This window comes from Pavona decussata, unplaced genomic scaffold (genome assembly GCF_977016875.1).
Source record: "Pavona decussata unplaced genomic scaffold, jaPavDecu1.1 SCAFFOLD_193, whole genome shotgun sequence".
Lineage (NCBI taxonomy): Eukaryota > Metazoa > Cnidaria > Anthozoa > Scleractinia > Agariciidae > Pavona > Pavona decussata.
This window is the reverse complement of record NW_028145602.1, coordinates 1,550,095-1,575,541: the sequence shown is the minus strand read 5'-3', so window position 1 is coordinate 1,575,541 and position 25,447 is coordinate 1,550,095. Positions and strand designations below refer to the sequence as shown.

The 25,447-nt window shown below is 39.6% G+C and overlaps 1 protein-coding gene and 1 long non-coding RNA gene across 2 annotated transcripts; one reads left to right on the top strand and one right to left on the bottom strand.

Moving 5' to 3' along the window:
- Nucleotides 1–129: 129 nt before the first annotated feature.
- LOC146461959 (short transient receptor potential channel 6-like) lies at nucleotides 130–24,324 on the bottom strand. The gene is made up of 9 exons (XM_085086284.1): nucleotides 23,354–24,324; nucleotides 11,749–12,052; nucleotides 10,502–10,760; nucleotides 8,647–8,898; nucleotides 7,523–7,721; nucleotides 5,736–5,894; nucleotides 4,227–4,292; nucleotides 1,819–1,929; nucleotides 130–478 (listed from the first exon to the last, which is right to left on the bottom strand). The coding sequence occupies exons 1-9, from the start codon at nucleotides 24,098–24,100 to the stop codon at nucleotides 383–385; spliced, it is 2,193 nt and encodes a 730-aa protein (XP_084942410.1). The 5' UTR covers nucleotides 24,101–24,324; the 3' UTR covers nucleotides 130–382.
- On the top strand, nucleotides 13,021–15,073 carry LOC146461960 (uncharacterized). Its single transcript, XR_014857285.1, has 3 exons — nucleotides 13,021–13,518; nucleotides 14,034–14,163; nucleotides 14,198–15,073. It is a non-coding gene; the product is annotated as an uncharacterized LOC146461960 (long non-coding RNA).
- Nucleotides 24,325–25,447: the final 1,123 nt, after the last annotated feature.

The window sequence follows — 25,447 nt, the reverse complement described above, 5'->3', positions numbered from 1 at the left end:
AAATTAATATAAGGTGACGTCCTTTGTTATTTGGCTGTGACAACATTTAAAGTGAATCACTGAACTCTAACAAGGACTTCAACAAGCCACTCAACCAGAGAATAAATGTAGACAAACAATGACCACGCACATATTTCCTCCATTTTAATGAACGTTCTACCAGAATATGATCAAGCATCGAAATTTCAATAACTACCACATATACTGTAAAGTTGCAATCAAACATACTGATGTCCTTTGGCCCGAAACTATCATTTTGGTCCGAAACAATCATTTACTAAAAGCGAGCTTTACAGCTTATTAGACGAGCTACAAATCAAAGACAAGAATCAAAGCATGACCACTAGCTGCTCCCTAATGTTTTACTTTCCAAAAACTTGTGTTATTGTGATTGTAAACGGCTCAGCCATCGTAGGGCTCTAGGTTTTTGCTCTTCAGAATCTGCCAAGGTGGATTCAGAGACCGCTGTGGATTCAACCTGTAACGCAAACGTTGAAAGCTTATGGAAACACAATCAACAGAAAGAATGAAGCACGTCCGGTAGTGCTAAAAGTAAAAAGACTATTTGGAGAGCCCGGGGCTAGATTCACGAAGACTTCCTTAGTTAAGATGCATCCTAAATGTTGTTTCTCAACAAGGACTTTTTATCGTTAGTCTAGCAATAGGCTATTTACAAGAAACGACTCTTAGGAATTTACTTAGGATACATCTTAACTAGAGGGCTTCGTGATCTGGTCCCCGGCTTCTAAGTAAATGTCTCTTATTATATTCTTGATATGGAAGTGAGCCAGTGCGAGAAGGAAACTTCAGACGAAAAACAAGAATTAGACAGGAGTTTTTGTCCTAAGGTCATATTTACAAATTTTACACTCTCAAACGCCATCAAACGTCGTGAATTTCAGTTTCAGACATTTCTTGGAAATAATTTCATTTGTTAGGTCAGAGTTAATCGTGTTTCACGTTACTATGGCAACAAAATTTCCTCAAGCACGTACGTTTTTCAGACATTGGAATGTCCCTATTTTTATTGAAGGAAAAATATGTTTCCTACAGTTACTTTTGTGTTGTTAGCTCATTTTAGTGTTCTTCCAAAAGATTTGATTACTTTCGGTCAATTTTGGCGGAAATCTAGAAATCCATCTAGAAGATGGCCGCCATTCGAAATTTAATTCCTACGTGAAATGACGTCATCATTCTTCGTTGTGGACTCCAAAGGAAACATCTTTGCATGTACTATTTATACTCCAAGCGTCGTTGTCACAGCTTGAATACTTTCGGAGCTATGGAGTAAGGAGGGGAAGGGGATTACTCGCCCCCCCCCCCCCCCTGCCTTCTTCCGTCGCGGCTACAGAAGACGTAAAAACGCCCGGTCTGCCTTGTTTTAATTTGTTACCGCGCATACTTTTTGCGCATCTCGAGATACTCGGGTTTCCAATGGGTGGTGCCTATTAATACAGCGATATTTTTGGGCGGTTTAGAACTATGCGGAGAGAGCAGAACTTAGCAACTGCTCTTGGTATCCAAAAAGAAAACTGGTAATAACCGTGCATTTTTCAGAGATAATAAAGCTTCAATTTGGAAACAAAATGCCATACATTGCTCTGTATTTTACTGCTTTTTAATGAAATTGTTGCTTAGTTATCTCTAAAAAAATACCCCACTACCTCCACGTTTCTTTCTGGAGCCCATATTAAGATGTACTTTTCCCGCATAGTCATCAACTGTGCAAAAATACTTCGAATTAGGAGGCACCGTCCTTTAAAAGAGGGCCTAGAAAATGCACTCTATGAGAATAATCAGCTTCATAGCTCCACTAACCTGACTACTGCTTGTAAAAGCTTTCAGCACGTTGCTGACCATCTTTCGTTCTCGAGCCTGACGCGAACTGAAAAAGTATCGGTCTATTAGGAGCTTGAGGATCTTCTCGCGCTAACACAACGAAAAAAATAAAACAGAAATTATTTTGCTGCTGAGGCAATCAAACCTGGGAAGATTTGAGTAGGTATATATGAGTGAACGGGTAAACTGAAGAGTACTGTACTTTCCAGCACTTCTGGTACACTGGAACCCGTCTCACGACCACCTCGTTATTAAGACCACCTTTTTGTGCCCCGAACGAATTGAAAGTCCAGTCATCTCCTTAGTTTTACAACCTCGTTAATTCGACCACCCCATTAACACGACCACATTTTCACGGCCCGAGGGTGGTCGTATTAACGCGATTCCACTGTATCAGCAGAAACTTTTTCCAACGTAAATTTAGACTACAACAAAGGCTCAAGAGACTTGAGAAGGTATATATGAATGAACGGTTAAATAAGAATACCAGACTTTCCAGCACTTCTGGAATAAGCATAAACGGTTTTCATCTTAAATTTAGACTACAAAAGAATTGGTCAGTGTTGTCGGTGTTAGAGCTGTAAATTGATGTCTGGTGATTTATTTCAGAGAGAGCCAAAAGCTTATCAGTAGCCTCCAAAGTCACTTTCGCGAGTTTACTAACTCTGTAGGATAATTAGAGTCATCATAAGAGTATGACTTTATCCATGGGGTTAGTGCCTATCCAGTCAGGATAAAATATACTGGATGGGGAGGCAGCGTGGTCGAGTGGTTAGGGCCCCAGACTTGAAATCCGGAGGTCCCAGGTTCAAGTCCCGCTCTGACCACTAGATGGAGTTGTTTCTCAGTAGCCCCGAGTTCAACTCCTCGGACGCGCTTGTAAATAGCCAGCTGGTCTGCCTCCTGCCAGTTGGGATTCTTAACCATGTTATGTTCAATTTAAATTATTTCTTTGTGAAGTTTATACTAGGCCCCACTAGCACTTGTGCTATAAACACTGCCCAGGGTAAATAAAGGTTATTTATTTATTTTTTATTTTATTTATTTCTACACAATGGACAGCGACTTATTCTCTGGACAAGGCTTTTTTTTATTTAAACAACGTTTATAGCGAGCAATACAAAGATAAATTCATATCCTCTTAACGCCCAGGCGACCAATAACGCTGTCAAGTTTGACATTTGTTCTGCTGATTCGACCTACTAGTTTAACGCTTCCACTTATAAAATTTAGAGCCTCGATTTCTATATTTTGAAGTGCCCCTAACCCTTCAATTTGTTTTCTTTTGGTAGATTTCCATATCTGTGAAGAACTCATTTTCGAAAAAATGTTTTTCAAATATTGAATCCTTTTTTTTTAATGAGCGTTAAAAGTTACTGAAATTTTAAATTTTTGCGCGCTTTAAGCCCAGCTGGACAAATGTTTGTCTCGTGGGCTCATAAGGAACGAGCCAATGAGAAGCGTCCGATATTTGACACTTTCTTAGCTGTGACGTAAGAAAAGGACACCAGAAGGATTCAGTAGGCATCTTATGCATGCTGATTCCTTTCTCTACATTTCGAGAGTTGCTCCATCCAAAAACCACACATTCTTCAACCATTTTCGCTGTTTACAATTGAAGCATTACCGCGAATCTTCGGATATCTTTGCCGATGTCCTTTTCTTACGTCACGCTCCATATTTGGACACATTTGGCCGAGTGGGGGACTAATGCAAACGATAGGTGAAAATATCGACAAGACTGCCTTCACTTCTAGTGCTCGTAAAAAATAAAAAGGATTCAATATTTCTCAAAAAATTTTTCGAAAATGAGTTCTTGAAAGATATGGAAATCTACCAAGAGAAAACAAATTGAAGGGTTAGGGGCACTTTAACGTTATCACTTGAATGTCGATATTCCACGCTCACCTAGCTTGCTAGATGAATCAGAACTTTTATTAAACTGAATCGTTAGATAACAGGATTCCAGAATGATGATTAGCGGACTTGGGATATCAACCATTAGCATTTCCCAGTGACCGACTATCACGTAAACCGCAATCTGATTGGCTACACAAGTGCTGTCAATCGATCGATAGACGGCACGTAGAGCTGGCTACTAGTTGGCACGGGGCTTCGCCTCTCTCCAACTATCAGCTGGAAGAAATCTCGAGCTTGCCGTCTAATTGTTAAAAAGCGGCCATTAAATTGTCTGCTAGTCTTTCTTACAAAATGAAATTAGCAAGATCTAGCAAGATTTCTTGTTTTTTCTTTAATAAAACAATTATTCCACTCATCTCGCTCGCGCGCGGTTGTTAGATATGGCAGGATTATAATTGCTATCTATCATCTCATATCCAACGCGCGCTCTTAGAATAATTATTAATCAGACAAAAATGGCTAATTACCTCAACCAAATCTTCATCCTCGTCGTCATCTCCATCGCTTGAATCTAGATCATCATAGCACTCTCTCTGTAGACGATCAAAAAATTAAGACATTCAACATCCGCCCAGATCGGAATACGATTTAATCTCTCAGCTGTATGACTGAGATCACCATCCTCAAATCGTGTTTGATGTACGTTCTCCTTCAAACAAAATATTTAATTTAGGGCAGTTTTCATTTGAGTGTTGTAAGCTGTTCGAAAAACCAAAAACAAAGTAATTACCCTAGCCAATTACAACGGACGTAAATAGCGCAATGGGCTGAATCACAATTCAAAGCAAAAACAGGTAATAAGTGTCAAAATAAACGATAAAAACGAACAACGTTTCGATGTTGTCATGACGCCATTTTCAAGTTCGAAGTAATTGAAATAAAGTCAATGTCAGAAATTGTTCACCAAACCAAAAGCAGGGGAGCAGGGATGGCGCAGTGGTGAGAGCACTCGCCTCCCATCCATGTGGCCCGGGTTCGATTCCCGGAGTTGACGCCATATCTGGGATGAGTTTGTTGTTGGTTCTCATCCCTGCTCCGAGGGTTTTTCTCCAGCTTCTTTGGTTTTCCTCTCTCCATTAAAACCAACAGTTCCAAATTCCAATTCGACCTGGAAACAGTGGACGAATAGCTACTCTGTGTATGTGCCACTGAAATTCCCATTTAATTATTTATTTTTATTTATTTATTTAAAATTAACGCAATATCTGAATATGTAATGTCACGCAAATAGTTTTACTTGAATTGAGTCCGATTGGACATTGAGAGATGGTGTTAACTCTCTTATTAGCAACATTTCGTAAACTAAGCAATCGCGCTTATTCATGCACTTCTTTAAGAACAGAAAAATATCTGTCAAGGTCTTTACGAACATTACGGTGTTCATTAAGAAGATGCTTGCCAATGGAAGAAGATTGGTATTTATGCTCGACCACGCGCTGGTGTAAATGCCTTAGTGTATACGCTACATAACTTGCATCAGCATTGTGTTGTTTACAGCTGTTTCGTCGAAGGTTCTCCAAAAAAGAGTAAAAGCAGGGTAAAAGCATACGCGACAATGAGAAAGGTAGTCTGAGAAATACCCAATACATTTCAATAAAAGTTCAGAACCTATAATGCCTCGACCGTACAGCGAAGACTTGAGATAGCGGGCAACATGGATTCTGAGGTTTTATTGAAATGTATTGGGTATTTCCCAGACTACCTTTCGGCATTCTCGCGTACGCTTTTACGCTTTTTTTGGACAACCTTTATCGAAACAGCTGTATAATTTCAATGTAACTTGTGCGATGCAAGCTATGTAGGGTATACACTTAGGCAAGCCACGTTTAGTTTTGGTTCTTTCTGTAGCTCAGTTTTGGCTTTTAAACCAATCACGGGATGTAGTAAACCAAAACTAAAGCAAACGCGAAATTACTTTGGAGTGATAATTCCCGCAAGCGAACATCTTAACTGACGAAATTTGTTTTGCTTCTCACCTTTTTAGATTTCATCCAGTCGCAACAGCGAAGGAAGCATGCTGAGAAAAGCTTGCAATTGGGCACGAGGTTAAAAGGAGGCGGAAGAACGCTTCCTTTGTCAACATATTGCATCCACATGCCTGTTCTAGAAAACTTCCACTGGATGTCAGCATCATCCTAAAGAAATAGCGAAACTCAACACAAAGCATTTCAAAAAGCGTTTCACACAAACTGAAAGACGGCTGTTATATCGAGCAGAGTGCAGCTCAATTTGGGATTCGGGATTACATGCGGAACGCTTTATTTACATTCAATTTTTGTGATTACAGTCTGCACAGGGGATGTGATTTACCGATATAATATATTTAACAGTATTAACATCGAACTCAAACCGCGCTCTTATAACCTTGGAGCTGATAACATACTGTAAGTGTCCAAGTATTTAGCACCGTAGTGCTTATTGGGGACACTATAAATCAGTGAATTAAATATACAAACTGAGCATAACATAATTTAAAAATCCCAACTGGTGGGAGGAAAACCAGTTGGCTATTTACAAAGTGTGACCTTGGATCTGAAAACGGGGCCTCCGCATTACAAGTCCGGTGCTCTAACCACTAGGCCACACCGCTTCCCCAATATCCCCCTAATAATAAAATTTACTGTAATGGTTCATATTAATAGGATAACAAATAAAGTATCTTTAAAGATCCTCGGTAGCTTAGTTCGCTTGGCGCCAGGCTACAGAGCGGAAAGACACGCGTAAGAATCTTTGCCAGACCACCGAACTGGCCGTGTTCAACACTTTGTCTCGGTTCAGTTCAGACAACGTCACTGGGTGGTAACGTTGAGCCATGAGCCCTTTCTCTTACATCATGATCTTATCCTAAACTAGTGTAGGACTAAATGAACCTACTTAACTGTTCGAAAAGAATGGGGTTGTACTCGTGGTTTTCTGGTTCAGCCTATTCACACTCATTCGAGGCTGTCACGTGGGTCTTCACTTAAATACTGATATATCATCTTAATCTCGTATCCAGATCTCACTCTGCAGTTTTGGAAATGTGAAAATTTGACCGTAAGAGATCTGGCTACGAGATTAATCTCATCTCACCTCTCAGTTTACTGTAAAGCACATTTGAACATTTAAAGGGGGATTTGCCCCCTCCCCAACCTTATTAAAATAATTACAGTCTATTTTTTATTAGCGGGATATTGGATTCACTCACTGAACTACAACTGGATACTTTCCAAAAGTTTCCTGCTTTGCACAGCTAATAGTCTCAAAGAAGCTAAAGGGCAGAGATGACGCATGCGCAACTTCAGGTGTAATGCTTTCTTTCAACTGGGACGGTGCCTACTAAGTCTACTAATACAGAATTATTTTTGCGTGGTTTATGACTATGCGGGAAAAGCAAATCATAGCAAGGGCTATTGGAATCCAAAACAAAAATCTGGGGGTAGCCACGCATTTAACAAATAATTCTAAAAAACGCCAAAGTACAAAACAATGTATGGCATTTTTTCCCAAAATTGAAGCTTTTAAAATTATCTCTGACAAAACGTGGTTACCCTCAATTTTCTTTTAGGATTCCAGTAATCCTTGCCAAGATCTAAGTTTCCTGCGTAGTTATAAACCGCACAAAAATATCTCTGTTTTAGCAGGCACCGCCGTTAAGAAACAGGACTCCCGAGATGCGCAGAGCGTATGCGCAGTAGCAAAAGTGAACCATTCTGGAAAAGGTTATCTTTCTACCTCACATGTTACTCAGAAAAAAATCGTTTTCGTCTTTACTTTTACTCACCGCTATTTCTTGAAATGAGTTTGACATCATGGCAATGAGCATGTTAAGTGAAATCAGAATGGCCACGATGTTGAAAATGGCAAACAAGATTTCTCCAGTGGTCTGAGTAATGATGAACGTATGCGAGTTGATTTCAAATGCCTCGAGATCTGTTTTGTCGAACAACGCCCAGAAAAGCTTCCTAAAACTAGCACCTATGCTAAAATGAAAATAATGAAAATAAAATTAATTAATTGATGTAAGTAAACTAACCTTGAACGGACGTATGCATACATAGAACATACTTACAACCTTACACGATAAGCTTTCAAAGCTAGTAGCTGGTGGGTCGTACGTGTACAAACAAAAAGCAAATAAAATAAATCAATTAAAATACATTAGTTAAGAATACAATCTAAAATTCTTCAAACTTGCAAAACGTTGAAAATACACAAAATTCTTAGATCTATTGTTGATCGTTTGTGGAGCAAACGAAACAAAGGGGCGTTTAATCGCGGCTTGGCGGCCATAATTTTTACTACCATTATGAGCGATTCTCGAACGAGAAAAAAGGCTCGCAAGGCTGCCGTCGCGAATTTCGCGACATTTCTGCTTCAGGTTGCTAATTTTAACGCGACACTGTTGCGCACTGCCTGTGTACCTCCTTCGGCCATTCCTTGGCTCACTTGATCCCACACAGTTTCTTATTATGCATAGTATTTAAATCGTCTTTCACCGCCTCTTCGCTCCACAAGGCAATAAAGAGTTTCGTCTTTTCGTGCTACCACGTGTCCGCCATTTTGGTCAATCACGCACTGTAATTACTTCGAACCACCCCCTTGACATTGTTTGAACTTATGATAGTCCGATTATAATCAAGGACTGTAATTAGTTGATGTCAACGCCCTTCAAATATATTTCTATTATAATTGAGGCCTAGTGTGAACGCGGCTCTTAAAAGTGTTCCTGTACAGCCCTACTATCCCCAGTCTAGTCCCCCGTCTTGTGCGGTGTTGTACCCAGCCGGAAGTGAAATTTGACGCAGAGCAGTTATTGACTCCTGAGGGCTGGGCCTTCTAATTACACGATCAAACTGTCTGTACTACCATTCGACTAAAATTAGAGAGAAAAGGTCCTTTACTCACCCCGAAAATTCATGCATGGATCGTTGGACGTTCGTATTGGAAGGATTAAGATCCATAATCTGCTCAAACTGCGAGTAAACTTTGCGTACGGCCACAGAAAATGACACAAAGACCATGCCAAACAAAACCAAGAACTTTCCAACATCTCGGCACATTTTCAACAATGACAGCTGTAGAGGACCAACGTATCTATTCACTTGAAGCGAATTAGATAAGTGAAAAAAGCTCATCAAGAAAGCCAGAGAGAAAAAACTGTGGAGATAAAAATACACAACAAACAAAGGTAATGGTTGATGTATTTTTTCAGTGAGTGACACAGGCATACTTAGAAAAACGAAAATACGAGTTCTCCCAGCAGGAGTCGAATTTTTGACTTTCCGATTATTAGTTCGGATGCTCTACAAGCGTCTCAATGGGGTTAATCGTCAGCCGTCAAATAGCCTAAACTTTAAACCGTCAAATAAGTTGACATGACATCGCATTACATGACATGACATAACATCGCATGAAATGACATGGCATGACATGGCATGACATCGTTTGACATGACATGACATGAAATGACATCGCATAGCATGCATGACATGTCACGCGCTATGACGTGGACGGATGTCTGAATTTGGGCCCATCCGAAATCGGCTACCACGTGCATTTGGTAGAACACTCGACTCGCGTTGGTGTTCTACTTTTTGCTGTGCTACACCGTGCTGACGAGAGCCAACCAGCTCGAAACAGCTGTCCACGGTTGCCGCATTCTGTTGATTCTCGGTTTGGTCTCTATCGTGTCGCTGTCGTGTTAAGTTTTCTACGAAGTCCAGCCTTGCAGAAATTTGAGTCGTCTAAAGAAGAGCTGCGAGTTGGCTCTTAAACCGCATCAATCGCAAAGATAGTGTCACCACAATGCCTTCAGTCCTGAAATGGAAGACCCTTGAAAGTAGGCGAACCATAGCAAGCTTACCAATGCTATCCAAGGACAATTTCAGAATGGAGCAATCTCCCAAGGGAAATTGTGTTGTCCAGTTCACTGCTGCATTTAAAATGTAATTTTTAACGTCTACTGACCTTATTTTATCTATTTATTATTATCATTATTATTATTATTATTATTATTATTATTACGCCATTAGTTTTTAGCACGACAGGTGGAATGGTGGTGGAATGCAAGCGATACCATAGTAGGCTGGCTGAGTTAGTAGCTACAAAGAAGGGGGAGAGCTATGCGACTACTATGTCATGGATCAGGGCAAGGGTGTCCTTTGCGTTACTGAGATCAGCATTACTATGCTTAAGAGGTTCGCGAGCTACAAGGAGGATCCATCTAGAATTGACGGATATTGACTTTGACATCGAGAAAGGACATGCAAGCATTCGTTAAAAACATTGAGCACATAATTTTATTTCTTAGTTTTTCTTATTTTTCTTGGTAGCCTTCTATTTGATGTTGGTTTTTATTCCCTTTTTTAAGATTTTTAACTTTGTATATATGATTGATTTTTTTTAATAAGAATAGCACTGTAACTTTATCAGAAAAAAAATAGGCTTGAAAGTTGTCTCTTTTTCATCGAAATAAATTGTAAATCGTTTTTTTAATAGTTCTTTTTTCTACTTTTAACTTGTGAATAGCAATTTGCTTGAAATATGTTAATAAAGAGTTCTCATTATTATTATTATTATTATTATTATTATTATTATTATTATTATTATTATTATCATCATTAGAGCGGTCTAAAATGCTCAGTATTGGGTGACAGACCTACCCGGTAAATAAATAAATAAATAAATAAATAAATAAATAAATAAATAATGACATTCCACCACATTACATTACATCATAACATTACATCATATCACTTACCTGTTAGAAAGAAGCATGTAACGGAAAGCCGAATCTCTTGTGATACTCTTAACGATGTACTTCAGCGAATTCAACTTATCATCAACTGCTAACGCTGATGATCCTAGTAACCAGAAAAAACCCGCCAGGAGAAAAAACACAAGCATTATTATAGTGATATAATTCCACCACTGGGCGAAATAGCGCTCTTTTCCCTGTCGATAGAATTCTTTAACTTCCTCGAAAATGAGGCCCATCACCCAAAGAACAGTCAAGATATCTGCAAGGAAATGAAACAAAAGAGTTCAATTCTAATCTTTTTGGCCAGTATCCTTGAATAGGGTGCGTTCTTTAGGGACAGTTCTGGCTTTTCGTATTATCAGTTTCCAAAAGGTTGCAACTTCCCCTATTCCCATTAAACCGAGCACGCTACCGAAAGAACGTAATTCCTCTTTCTCTGGGTAAACTGTACACTCTTGTTTGTAAGAACCTTTTTTATAAGGCTGAGATTAACTAAAATGTAAGAACATAGTAAGAAAATTACCCAGGCTGAGAGTCAGTTAAGAACATTTTTGTTTTGACCAAAGGTTTCTAAAATGAAAAGTATAAACATGGATAAAATAATACATGTAAAACTTCAGCACTAGAGTACATGTAAGCCGCGCAACAACTTGACACCAAGTTACGGCACATGTTCCTCTTTGATAGGTGTCTCGGTCACGTCCGCATAGATTTACTGAAATATTATAACAAGTAACTTGAAGAACATCTTAAGAACTTTTTCAGCCTGAAATTGTCAAGGAAAAAGAACGTTCACCCCCAGCCCCAAAATTAGACGTCTTATATAAAAAGAGTGTATAGAATCCGTTCACTCTACTGTGCAGAGACTGCCTTATACATAAGCACGAAACACTAATAATGGTAATTGAACTGAGTGGAATGCAATTTGGTCTGAAATCATACGCGTGATTTCAAAGTCACAATTTTGAAATCACAAGAATGATTTCAGACCAAAATTGCACGACACGAAGTTCAATTACCACTTTATTTTGAAATCACAGTTTTTTTGTCAATGTTAATATTTCATTTTGATTATTTCATTTTCATTTTGATGGGCTAAAACAAATGCGATTTAGAGCAAAACATGGTGCGATTTGTGAATAAATCGCACTGTTGAGAGCCAATCAGATTTCAAGGATCACCAGTAATTTCAAAATGGGTGTTATAAGGCACATAAGAGAGTAAATTAATGTGTAATTAGTGTATACCTATCCACGAAATCGTCAATATTGAGATTCCCAGCGTGTCCTGAATTGACGACAGCACCAAAATGACCAAAAGCCAGATAAATGAGACCGTGTGACTGAGAAATTTGGCCAGCGGTGTGGCGAGCCTCAGGGACAATTTGTTGTGGGGCGTTATGAGGTAAACAAAGGACCACAGTGGAAAAAGGACCATGTAGAGCAAGATAATAAACAGTCTGGTAATGGCTCTTCGTTGGTTCCAGCGCTTGTCAAAGCCTTGATGCAAAACCGCGTTCAGCATGAGTTGTGAGTAAGGATGAGCTACAAACTACACAAATTGATAAAAATAGTCAAAATGGTTAACTAATTAACCTGAACTGAACTGTGACAACGCATGCAAAAGCAGTACTGTACGAAATTGCTGTTATTAACCTTATTCCAAAATGGCTTCCATTTCAATATTCCGTTGTTTGCATTCAGATTAGCCCTTCTTGCGTCGTTCAAGGTAAAATATTCTTTTGATTTTTGAGCTTAAGAAGGGCTAATTTGAATATCAATAAAGGAATATTAAAAATGGAAACCATATTGGAATTAGGTCTATCATGAAGTAAAAAGCGGTCTGTCTAAAGTGAAAGTCTGCCGATGAAAATGGCCTCCAGGATTATAGGGGTTAAAAAGAAAAGAGAAATAAAATAATACTTAAATCTTGAGAAGCGACAAAATAAGTATTAAATTTGAGATTATTAAGATTAGCACGATTTAACATTTCATTGGATGTACTAAAGAAACCTGGTTGTGAGCGCCAAGGCTCTTGAGCTCATGATCTCCCCTCTTTTCTAGTCTACGAGTTGTACCGCAGATCTCGCGAGGGTGTATCCCTTGAAAAATGCAGGACTACTCGTAGTCTATTCTTCCCTTTATTGGGGGTGGGGGGGTGGGGAGGGTAGTACACTCGTTTTGGGAAAGGAGAAAAAGCTGAATGTAAAATCCTGCATAGTACACTTACAGTGCGACACGTCTTACCGTGGCCACCCAACAAACCTTTTTTGACAAGTTAGCCAATCAGGATACGCGAATTTGATTAACGGTCACACCTCCTTGCAAAGTCCAACAGGCAAGTGACGCAAAAACGAATTATTGAAAACATGTCGTTTTGCATTTTATGAACAAGGAGGAAGATATCCTGATTGGCTAACTTGTAAAAAGAATTTGTTGGGTGGCCACGGTAAGGCGCGTACTGCGCATAAGTTCTGCGCATCTCGAGATACTCGGGTTTCCTGTGGGTGATGCCATTCTCGACCCCAGAGCTCTTCTGCGCATGACCAGCAGGGAGGAAGAGCTCTGGGGAACCCTGGGACCTATACCGCTCCTGATTGGTTTACGGCTGAAACAATTGAAACAAAGGAGACTTTTGACTGATTGGTTAATCCCTTTCCTAGAGCCCAGGTTCCGATGACGGGCGCGCCAACGAAAACATTATAAACAAACATGGCGGCGATGGCGGCCGAAATAAGGATTTCTTTTTCATGCGTATTCTTTAATCACGATGGCGGAAATAAAGGCAAGGATTTTTTTTAAGCGCGAGGATACTTTTAGTGCAGAATTGTCCGCTTTTGGGAGCGATCGAGTCTTTCTTCCGCGACATCTGCCTCGATGTATTGCGAGCACAAGCATACATACTGGGCTGGAGGATTTTTTTTGTCGTAAATATTGCAACAGAAGTAAATGGTGATTGACCGTATCTATAAAGGACTGAGAAAATTCAGCCGTGGCTCTATCAATCGTGGAGGAAAGGTAACTTCAATTCTTTTAATTAAGCTGTATGTGCGCACCTTTAAATCATTTCAGATCAGTTTGAGATTGTTTAAGTAAGAATGATTTTCTAAAAGTGACCGGCAGTATTTCATCGAGTTTCTAAGCAATTTTAATTTAGGCTTTGTTTTAAGAGGGATACACGCAGAAATCGTTTGATTGCTGGCTCATCCAAGGTAGATAGGTTTCTAATTCAGTACCCTTGCATCCAATAAAGCCGTTTTTTTGGTTTTTTTGTAAATTCAACAAGCCCTTTACCTTATTTCATTAATACGTTGTAATGTTCAGAACCAATACTGGAAAGTAAGTCACTTAGTTCCATGCAACTTATGATTTACAAGTCAAGGTCCTGCCCTTTTGCTTAGTTTGATATAAAAATTGTATAATGTTTTCATGTGTTTATAAAAGGAAAAAGGTGAAACATGGGCCTTTGAAAAATTCCCCTCAACCACAGCAACTCTCACTAGATCTTTTATTTTAAAACCGTTATTTTTCAGGTGAAAAATTCAAAGAAGTGAGAAGGTTACAAGAGGCCACTCAGACTTCTTGTGAAAACAACAAGGACACACCAATTTATGAGCCCAAGGATATTTTATAGTTTCATTCCAAACATACCTGGAGGTGTGTGTGTGTGTGTGTGGGGGGGGGGGGGGGGGGAGAGGGGGGTGGGGTGTTGCCAAGTGTATTGGTGAAAGAGAATTTGAATGCATGGGGCAAAATGTCCAAACTAATCCACTAGCCTAGTAGACATAACCCCCAAACTTTATTATTCATCATGTTGGAAGTTTTAAGCAGACTGCGGTCATCTTTGCAAAGTGGGAACCAAATCTTTTTTGCTCAGGGATACCAGCACTGGGAATGGGTTAGCTCTTAAACTTGAGCTTACAAAACTCGATACAGAACACAAACACATCAAAATCTTTTGTGTATGCCTATTTCTTCTTATAAATATGAAAATGAATATTATAAGTCTAATAACATTCAATGAAAATGTTTTTGTAATCTCATCATTTGAATGCAATTTGTTTAAGAGAAATTAATTGTTCAACCATAAATCCAAGAACACCAAGGTAGTGGCTTTTTTTTATAAATCCTCAAAGGTGACCTTCTACCAACAAAATTTCACCAGAAAATTTCTCAACAGTGAGTCCATTGCAGTTGTACATTTTTTTTGCCAGTTCCTAACAATACACGTGGGTAGAGAGTCAATGCTGTAGTGAATTTTCAGCACTTCAGGGACAGACCTAGCCTCAAACCATCAACACTTTGATTTTCTCATCAAAAGCCCAAGTGAGGAAGGTTTTTATGGCTTGCACTCAATATCAGAAGTCCGATTCATTTAAAAATAAACAAATTAACATTCATCTAATTTTGGTTGCAAGTACTGGTGTTGCCATTTGGCATATAATTTGAAGTTGTGTTAAACATAAACCCAACGCCAAACCTCAGGTTCCTAGGTTCCAGCATTCTTGTGTGTCATCCTCCCACAAACTCCCCTGTGTTTTTATTTTAATGGAAATCCTTACCATTGTCGTGGCCCTTATAAGTTTGTTGGACAGACAATAACATGGAATTACGTTTAAATTATCTTCTTAATAATTTTAATAAATTTCTATATGGAGTTTACAAAAATGCTGCGGTATAAAGAGATGCATAATTTGATTTATTAGACAACTTAAATATAGTAAGAGGGCACCTGAGTCACTACCATGATTTGTCAGTTTAGCATATTTCTAAACTAAATTTGTTGTTAAACTTCAAGGGCTGTGCCTTTCCAAAAGAGATTTTAGTTGTTTGTGACATTTGGTGTAGAAAAAGAAGTCTCACAGAAGGCCATCTCTGAAGCCTTTTTTCTCTGAAGTAATAATATTATTAGCTATGTTTCTATATCGTCTCAACAAAAAATATCAGATTTCTCTAGCCCTAAAGGGGACAAATGGTTTGAAAGACAGCACTACCTCTAAATGCCATGTAAATTGATACAAAGAAAGACTTGGTTTTTTTTCTTTTACAAGGCACATTCAAATACACCTTTCACAGTTGTATATATGTGCAAAGATTGCAAATAATTATGTAGAGATTTTTAAAACAGTCCTAGAGTTGTAACCAGAACAGATATATATCTTCCATAGATAAGTAGAGACCTGTTTTATAATGCTTTATAATAAGTGGTCATGGTCAGTGTAGAAGGCATAGAAAGTTGTATTTTAGATTAGTTTTTTTACATTTTAGATTGTATTTTAGAAAGTTAGGTGTCCCCTATTAGCAGTGGGGAAATCTGCACTTCTAGATTTTACTCGACAGGTTAATAAAGTTTTCAATTAATTTGTTTACCTACATTCCAATGCCCCAAACATGTCATTGTAAATGACACTGATACCTTTTCAAAAAATGTGTTCAGTCAATCTGAGGAAAATTAGTTTTTGCCAATTCATGATCTGATTAGCCTAATTTTTGAGTTTGTGATATGACCACTGCATTTACCCATGATCGCACGCCTTGCCACTTGTAAGTTTATTTTGTTGTGGTCATTTCATTCTTTGGTAACAATAATTTATTGATCATTTCTCTGCCAAAAGCGATTGCTGTACCACAGATTATTTGAAGAATATTTCGGCCCCAGAGTGTTTAAAAGGCGAAAAGATTTTCGTTCTCTCGCTGAAAATTACTTAGTAACTGAAGAAACAAATGATGGAAAAACACAACCACAACTACTTTTTGAACTCTGCAGTACTGTATTAAGAGTGTCATATTAAATTAGGGGAAAGAGATAAGATACATGTACATGTAACACAGTGTTTGATGCTGGGGAAATAAAATAATTATTCTTCTACATGTATGGATGAGTGATTTCTACCTGGGCAGCTTGTGGCTGTTATATCCAGCCCTTCAGACTCCATATTAAGTTACTAAACTCCACTTGTTATTCCATGTGTATGTCCACCTTACCCAGGACATTTTGCAGAATGTCAAAAATAACTTTAGCATTGTATTCACTGAAAACAGGTGGCAAGGATAAAATGCTTTCAACTGAATCAAGGTGTTCAATGTTGTTTACTGCCATATCAACAAGTTCCAAACTAAAGCCAGTTGATATGCTTACAATTCCTACACAACATCGTGAACTGCGAAGGGTGTTTCGAGATTGCAGAAGCTTTTGACGAAACAGGTCAGCTTGTTCTTTAGAGACAATGACTGTGCTGGCAGCAGGTGCTGTGTTGGGAAGAACATCTTCATTTACCGGTTTGATTTTACTTTTACACAGTTGACATGTACAAATGTTTCTGTGATGGTCACAGCAACTGTGGCCACCGTCACTTCTTTTGGGGGCAGAATGCCCAAAGTGCTGAAGAATAATTTCACGTTCACATTCAGTTGTTGATTTCACAAACTTTATCATCGTATCCTGAAGGCCACGCTTTGCCTTACTGACATTGTAACAATTGAAATAAACAATTGCCTCAGAAGGCAGGCCATCCCAACTAGCTCGGCCTGCCTCTTGGAAGTACTCTTCCATTGTGTAGGGGACACCCAAATGAATTGCCCTTCGAATGTTAGAGCAGCTTTCCAAAAGCTGGGCAAAATTGTTTCTTACACAGATAATAAAATAAAAACAATATGCAACATGAGATTAGAAGGGTCTGTCTCTTTGGTGTCCCCAATACCATAGACTAAGAGGGATAGTCCAAGAAGAAGGCCATGCAGCTGGAAGGGATGGTCTCCCAGCTGAAAAAATGTATCATCATTTAACACAACACTTACTGTTGGTTTTAAAAAAATTAATCATTCAGACAAAATGTTCTTCCATTATTTATTAACTATATTGTATTTTAATGGTCAGGAGAATCTAGTAAGCTTAACATTTCCTAGCTGCTGCATATCTACAGTAGCTAGACACAGCATATATTATTGTAAGCTCATCCAATTATATAGGACCATTCCAATTTTTATCCGCACCTCCCCCCCCCCCCCCCCCTTCCCACCCCCAAACCATTGATTTCCAAAGTGGGGGAGAAATCATTCAAGAATCCAAGAGGGTGAATCCAACACAAAGCCATTTCCAAAGGGGTATCTCAGAGATACGAGGGGATGTTTGCTTGAAACTGGATTCTGAAGGGGGATAATTTCCTCTGAAGCGGTCTTAAAGCATATTAATTATTAATACTTCAATAGGGGGCGGGGGATGCGGATATAAAATGGAATGGCCCATAGCAACAATTTCGGGCAATAGAACATTTAGAGAAGCACCCACCAGTCATCCACTAAGTGCGCCTCATCTACGACAATACAGCGTACGTGTTTCTCAAATGTGGAGGTCTTGAGCGTGGATTTGGTTGTATTCTCGATAGCAAACTCTGGGTGAGGAAAAACGAGTTGTAGTTTGCCTTCCCGAGCTTGCAAAATCACCAAATCATTTGTCTTCTTGGCCAAGTTTGCTGATCTGGTCGCGCATCAGCGCATTTAGTGGCGATATGACGATTGTGGTGCTTCTCCCTTTCGCGGGAGGTTGTCCGGCTTCCATGAAGTCGAAGACATTACTCAGCAAGTGAAAGATAAGGGACTTTCCAAATCCCGTTGGTAAAATACCTAATACATCTTTCTTACGACAAACTACAGCATCAATTATTTTCTTTTGTTCGGGCTTTAACTGAAAGTCACAGTCTCTACCATCCTTTGCTAAAGCGAACTCTTCTGCTCTGCTCAAGGCCGCCATTTTGTTTTGGAAGAGCCGAGCATGCGCTATGATGTCCAGTTAGCCAAATTTTGGCTACGCGTGCGCAGAGTTTCCCAGAGCTTACGCGGCCATTCAGATTGTTAGAAGCGTAAGCACTGGGGTCGAGAATGTGGGTGATGCCTGCTTATACAGGGATATTCTTGGGCGGTCTAAAACTATGCGGAGAAAGCAGAACTTTGCAATGACCTTGGTGTCCTAAAAGAAAATTGGGGGTAGCCATGTATTTTTGCAGAGATAATAAAGCTTCAATTTGGAAAAAAAAACCGCCAACAATGCTTTGTATTTTAATGCTTTTTTGAATTATCGTTGCTTAATTATGTCTGCAAAATGTGTGGTTACCCCCAATTTTCTTTTTGGATTTCAATAGGCCTTGCTAAAATCTGCTTTTCCCTCATAGTTATAAGCCGCGCAAAAATACTTCTGTATAAGTAGGCACCGTCCTTAATCTTCTGCATTACCAGCACTATAGAATTTAGGTTCTATTGCATCGATTCATCTTTTGTAAGCCGTTTGCCATTCATTTTGTTTGAATATTTGAACAGCAAGCTTTTCATATTAGCGCAGAAATGTTCTTGGTTAATTATGCCGGAAATCAGGACTCGTTTTCCAAGGAAAAACAAAACAAAATTACTGTGAGTGGTACTTGAGATTAATCTCCATGAGAGAGTGTTTGAAATCACGCGGAACCGACAAAAATGTTTCAATTCGCCTTTCCGTCAAATATATGAAATACAGCCGATACGTTTTGTAGATCTTTATGTCATTTAGATTTTCAGTGTATTTAGTTTAAGAAAAGTATAGTCATCAAGCTCACTAATAAAACGCGACGACACGACACGTTTTTCTTGGCAGATTCGGCTTATCGAACATTATTACGAGCCCTAAAACAACCAAAATTACTTTTTTTTAATAGCTACTGTAAACGATTCTTAAACACACCTGCTTTTTTATATTTTTTGAACAACTCATTATAAGCTGAATAAGTTAAGTTTTCATGGGCTTAAATATGTCAAATTACAAGGTTGTCAAGGACATAAATTGTTTTTCTGATGAATGAACCTTTGTCCAAGCATTTTATAGTGCCATTACAGATGAGAATGCGATCGAAACAAAAGCGGTAGATGAGATTCTAAACTATACAAATAGTTATTAAGAGCAATATTCTGTTGATTCACATGTTTACTTTCAATTATCTGGAGAAAAAAAATAAATTTCCGGATGATTAAATGACAAGAGATCAATTGTCAATATTTCCGGCAGAAGGAACAAAATAACGAGCTGTTTTTAGCTTCCATTGACGCGCGACACACATCCGCGTCATTCAATTCACCCAATCGCGGTAGAAAAATGAGGATTTTTCTTCTCTTGTTAGTTTTGATTGCGATGAGGGTGAAACAAAGGGAAGACAACGCAGTATCCGACCTCGGCAATGAAGATTTCATCGGGGAAAGAAGTGATATGACAGGTGATAACGCGTTTCAAGAATTTCGCAACGATGCGCCAGGAAGAAATCGTTTCTATTCTCGATCGATAAAAACAAGACGTTCCGCAAGATCACAAAATGTGTCAGACCTTTCCGACAGCTTTATTCTTCGTTGTATCGGTCCTTCATCGTACTCATGTCAAGGACGATGCTCGATAGGCTGGGACAAGGGCCCTACGGTGGAAAGACTACAGTGCTTTTGCGATGCTTACTGCGAAAATTTCAACGACTGTTGCGCAGATTTTGATCTATATTGCCAATCGCCACCGAATTTGTTGACACCACAGGATGTTGGACTAAACTCCACTCACGTTTTGCCAAACATAACGATCGCCCGAAAACGGCAATCAACAATATTATTACAAGCAAACGAGTCTGTTTTATTTGAATCCAAGAATTTCCCGAGTAAGGCTCTCTTAACTTCGGCACCACAACCTTTGATGACGAGTCTCACAATTTCACCGTCAACTGCCTACAAGACAATTACCGTACAAGAAACAAGAACGATCGCCTCATCCGGGTTCTTGAAGACGCAGCGCCGCGAAGCCCCGGATGAGCGATGGAAATGTGTACGGGATGGACACGCAAACAAAACCTCAGGAATCTGGATGCTAGCTGCCTGTCCAAAACACTGGCCTGCGGATATGACAAGAAAACAGTGCGAACAAGCTTACAGGTTTTCTGCTGAAAATTTCCAAGATATGATTCCCGTGTCTGATCACCATGGAAACATCTACAAGAATCGGCACTGTGCAAAGTGCAATTTAGCTGAAGTAGCTGAAATCGATCCTTTTGAATTGGATGTCGCTTGCATGGTCACCCCACCGCAACATTTCTCTCGTTCGGAGACCTTACGGTTTTTGCTAAAATACTGTCCGAGAAAGATCAAATGGAAAGCCAGGGATGGACAGCAAAGGAGGTATTGTACCTCAATCTATTCTAGTTGCCTGGAAACGTCACCTTATTATCGAAACTGCACAATTGGCAGTTCTCGGATCGTGTATAATTATCGTAAGAATTTCAAAAATGTCTTCTGTGCCAAATGCCATGACCAAAGTACGTCAAAACTTACATGCGGACCAAGAACGCGTTCTCCAAGGGATCGGTATTTCTTAGGACAAAAATTTACTGTCTTACTTGACGTGACAGAATCGTCAAACAGTCGACTAGTTGCTGTCTCGTGTCCCAAGGGAATGGTCTATGACGTTCACCTGGAGATTTGCCGGAAAGGAGAAATAAAGGTGCCAAAAACAGCTCGTTTAGACAGTTACCGAGTGCTCATGTGGCTGCTGGCGTCCAAGCGCATTGGGCGAATCACGAAACAAGACTTCCAGAGGCCCATCGCTTCAGCTTTTAGTATAAAGACCAAAAACATCATCACACTCAACTGCTTCAGAGTTGGTGAGATCTTTCTTGTTAAGTTGGAATTTGAATTTCAAAGCAACCAGATCGGCATAAAAACTGGAAACATCCTTGAATTTACGCAGGAGGTATCAATATCAGTTCGCAATGTCTCATTAACAATTTTTAAAATTACTTTTCGGTTAATAAACTGCGTACAGGTGCAGACATTTTCGCCATCACAATACACCGTTATTTTCGCAAACAAGTCCTCGATGGTTTTTATCAAAGCGTCGAAAGAAATACTTCGACAGAAAGATTATTACGCAGAAGAAACTGAGATCAAAGACGGAGTTCTTGTCCCGACGGGGAATATAACGGTTTGCGGCAAGAGGTTGACGAGGAACTGCTCAGGAACGTACATTTTGTTGGAAAACACAGAGTATACTATAATGTCGAATGGCTCGCTGTTTCGAAATGCATCGAACAAACTTTACACAGCACACAGCTATTACACCGGACTTAACAATTCTGTCTGGGTTTGTTCTGCGTTTGAGAGGATTTACTGGAAAGAAGAGAAACGGGTTGATGAGTTAATCTTCTTGGCACCGTTTTCAATAGCTGGTTTATCGATTTCAATCACGTGCTTGCTGATTGTACTGGTTACCTACTTAAAATTTAAAGAACTCCGAACAGTTCCGGGCATACACGTAATTAACTTATCTATAACTCTACTAATCGCTCACTTTCTTTGGCTATTGACGAATTTTCTTAACACATCCAAGGCCTCCTGTGCTCTCCTTGCTATTTTTCTTCATTATTTCTTCTTAGTTTCTTTTGCGTGGATGTCAATCATTGCGTATGACACTTGGCGCGCTTTTTCATGCCAACACTGGTACCGATCGCGCGGAATTTCCTGCAAAATGCACAGCCGCGTCACCAATCACGTGGTATTTGGTTGGCTTCCCGCGCTTATCTTCGTTGCCATATGCGTAGCTCTCGACCAATCAAATGCTGTCACAATTGGATACGGCGGGAACATGGGGTGCTGGATTAACAACAGAGTCGCCAATATCTGCATATTCACGACCCCTGTTGCCGTCTCGTTAGTAATCAACGCCTTGTTCTTTCTCAGAACAATTAAAGCTATCCGGAAAACGAAAAGTCAGACGCTAACTATCACCGACACGTTGCAAAATACAAGTAGCTTTGCAATATTTGCCAGAATAGCAGCTCTCATGGGTTTCTCATGGATATTTGGCTTTCTAGCTATGTTCATATCAAAGCATCTGTGGTACCCGTTCGCAATACTAACTTCTTCACAAGGGGTGTACATTGCTGTGGCATTTGTTCTCACCAGCCCTCGAGTTAGAAGACTCTACTGCAATTTTATCCGTGTAAAACGCGATCAAAAAATGGTACGTTCACTGACAGGCAGGAGAAACGTACGGCCATTGACGACTTTTCTATTAACAGCAGTAACCCAGATTGGGAACGACTCTGATTTATTATCTACATGTGCTGCTGCAGCTGATCAGAAAAAGAAAAAGTCATTCGAAACTCAGTTGTGACGATAGAGGGCGAATAAACAATTCCAGTATACAACTTGGAAAAGCTTGCAACGTGTGCTCACCACTGAGTCCAGCCAAAATACAGGCAACTGTGGAATCAATCCTAAAGTTTTAGACCTTGGGCTGCACCTAAACCTTGCCTCATTGAGTGGCAACGATTTTTATAAAACGCCCGAAAAGATTTACTGCTTGTGGAGATTTCAATAAAGAATGGCAGCCTCTCTATTCTCTGTTCACTTTTAAAAGGCCTACGGGTATTACACTTGCTTGTAATTTAAATTTAATTTACTTTCTTTGCGCATATCGCTGCTCCTTGAACTGAGCCTTTGTTGTATTTTTTTCGTTTACATCGTATATTTTGTATCCCGTTTGTCCGTTTTATAGTTTTATATCTCACACGCCGATCTTGTTTATTGCAATTGTAATAGCGGGCTTTTGCTCTTTTCTTGTTTTTTGTGATCCATATAATGAACACTTAGGCAATAAACAGGCATTACAATCAAAGTATTGTAAATATTGTTAACATCGCAGTGTGAGCACTGTAAGTATTATATAGTATTGTTAGTGTAGTAAGTATTGTTAGCATCGTAAGTAGCAGAATAAGTAGTGTTCAGTATTGTAAATGTTGCATTCTGTATCGTGAAAGACTAATAAAAATTGCACAAAAAAGTAAAGACACTCACTCACCCGCTCATTCTTGTTCTTGATGGCAAAGTTCAACACACTCAGCTTCTTGGCCGCCTTGTTTGCGGTTCTGACCTGCACGTGTGCCAGCCCTTTGATGATAGGCATGGACATAACACAGCCGATCTCCGCCATGTTCCGGCACAAATTCAACAATGCCACGGCATACTCCTCGCAGCGGATCGACAAATTTGTGTAATCCCTCTTGAACTCATACTCCTCCCGAGCGAGGCGATCCAGCTTTCCGTTGAGCACAAAGGCCTGATAAACGGGATCACTGGTGCGGCAATGCTTGCTCGGCAAACCCACATTTTCGCAGTCGTTGAGGTACGATAGGGATATATACACAGGGCTAGCCAAAGCCCTGTAGCCGTTCAAGCGATTCAGATCCTTCTGTAAGCTTCCCATGGCGTCACAGCTGTCGCACACACACGACCGTGGATGGGGTTCTTCGATAGTGTATCCTTTAGAGAGTAAAATCTTCACCAGTTCATAGTTGTCCTGGTGTGCAGCTAGCATAAGACCAAAATTTCCTATTGTAACGTCTCTGAGTCTTGCTTCGTCTGAATCGAACGTTTTGGGTTTCATATTGTTGAAGAATTCCTTCACTTGCCGAATATCCCCTCTGCGGACCGCTTCCAAGAAAAAGTTGTCTTCTTCGGAGAGAGACATCTCTGGCATGGTTGCTTCTAAATGGTCTAACAAGGAGGTTGCAGTAGTCCTGTCTCGCCTAACAGCCTGCGCCGCCATGTTTGGTAGGAATTGGTGTATTATTTTGAACCTCTACGCTTTACAGAAGAAAATGGACAAAATTGCTTGTTAGCGTGGCATACGAAGATTTCATCCCCGTAAATAATAAATAAAACGTCAAAACGTCGAAGAAATGCTACTTCGAATCATATCATCTACAGTACTTTGATCACGTTTTTTTTAACGAAGTACATGCAAATTGGTGAATACACCGCATATCAACTGGACAAACATTTGTGTGTAGTTGCTGAGTTGCGAGAGAGAGGTGTTTGGAATGCATAGAAAAACAAGAACAAAAGGAATATTGAAAAGTTGATTGCATCTTTCAAATTCTAATATCTATTTTCAAAAACATTATCTGCTGCACCTTTTTCGGAGTACACTCCAGTTGGGCACTGGCTATTGTGAATAACAATATACATCAGTTCAAGCCTAATTTTTTTTAGGCCGGCTGTCTTTTCGCAGCCGCCCGCATAAGTTTGCGTGCAAAACTACGATGTTCTCTCACTTATTTGTTAGATATCAGTTTCCAAGCGAATATCAGTAGTTAACAGCAACTTACTAAATACTTCCACATACGTGTCCTCAAACAACTTCTTTACTGAAGTGTTTTTAAAAGTACGTCTCAGTTAAAAAAGAAGACCTTTAAAATTGTTTGACTCTTTATTTAATTTGGTTCTCTGAAGCTAAACAACCCACTATAAACAGCGCCCCTTCATATATGACAACGTCATGCATAAGACAAGACAATAGTCACGTTGTAAACACTGTTTCTTCTTGTATGTCAGCATTAGGACAGATAAGACGTGGGAAACTGGCATGTTTTCAAGGAAGATTTACGAATAACAATTATAAATGCTTTGGTTTTTGGTAAATTGTACTATTGTTCCTTCGTGTGGTCAACTATATACCAGAAGACCATGCCCGGGAAATAGCGACCATTAAATTGTCCTCGGGTTGTTCTAGCAAAGCGAAATCAGCAAGATCTAGCAATATTTTTCGACTGTTTTTAATGAAAAAAATATTGCACTCGTGCTGGTTGGCTATCTATGAACTCATATTCAACGCGGCCTCGTGGAATAATCAGGTTAATTACATCTATTAAATCATCTCGCTTGCCTGCGATTGGCCAAAACGCGTCATGTGATGCAACATGTCCCAACCGCAAAAAGAGCAATATCTCACGATAGTTTCCGAGTGATACCTCCCTCCCCATCCCCAGTTTTACAACTGGACGCCCTTCTATGCGATCAAAGACAATACTTGGAACCTTCAAGATGGAAGAGCGGTTAGAACAGGCGAGGACATAAACAAAATTACCGACGAAAAACATTGTGCCGAAAGAAA

Excerpts from the sequence above, each read along its gene's own strand:
- LOC146461959 (XM_085086284.1), bottom strand. The coding sequence starts at position 24,100 with ATGGCGGCGCAGGCTGTTAGGCGAGACAGGACTACTGCAACCTCCTTG. Across the intron at positions 4,293-5,735 it reads ACTGGATGAAATCTAAAAAG|AGAGAGTGCTATGATGATCT; the intron begins GTGAGAAGCAAA and ends GATCGTCTACAG. Across the intron at positions 479-1,818 it reads CTTTTACAAGCAGTAGTCAG|GTTGAATCCACAGCGGTCTC; the intron begins GTTAGTGGAGCT and ends TTTGCGTTACAG.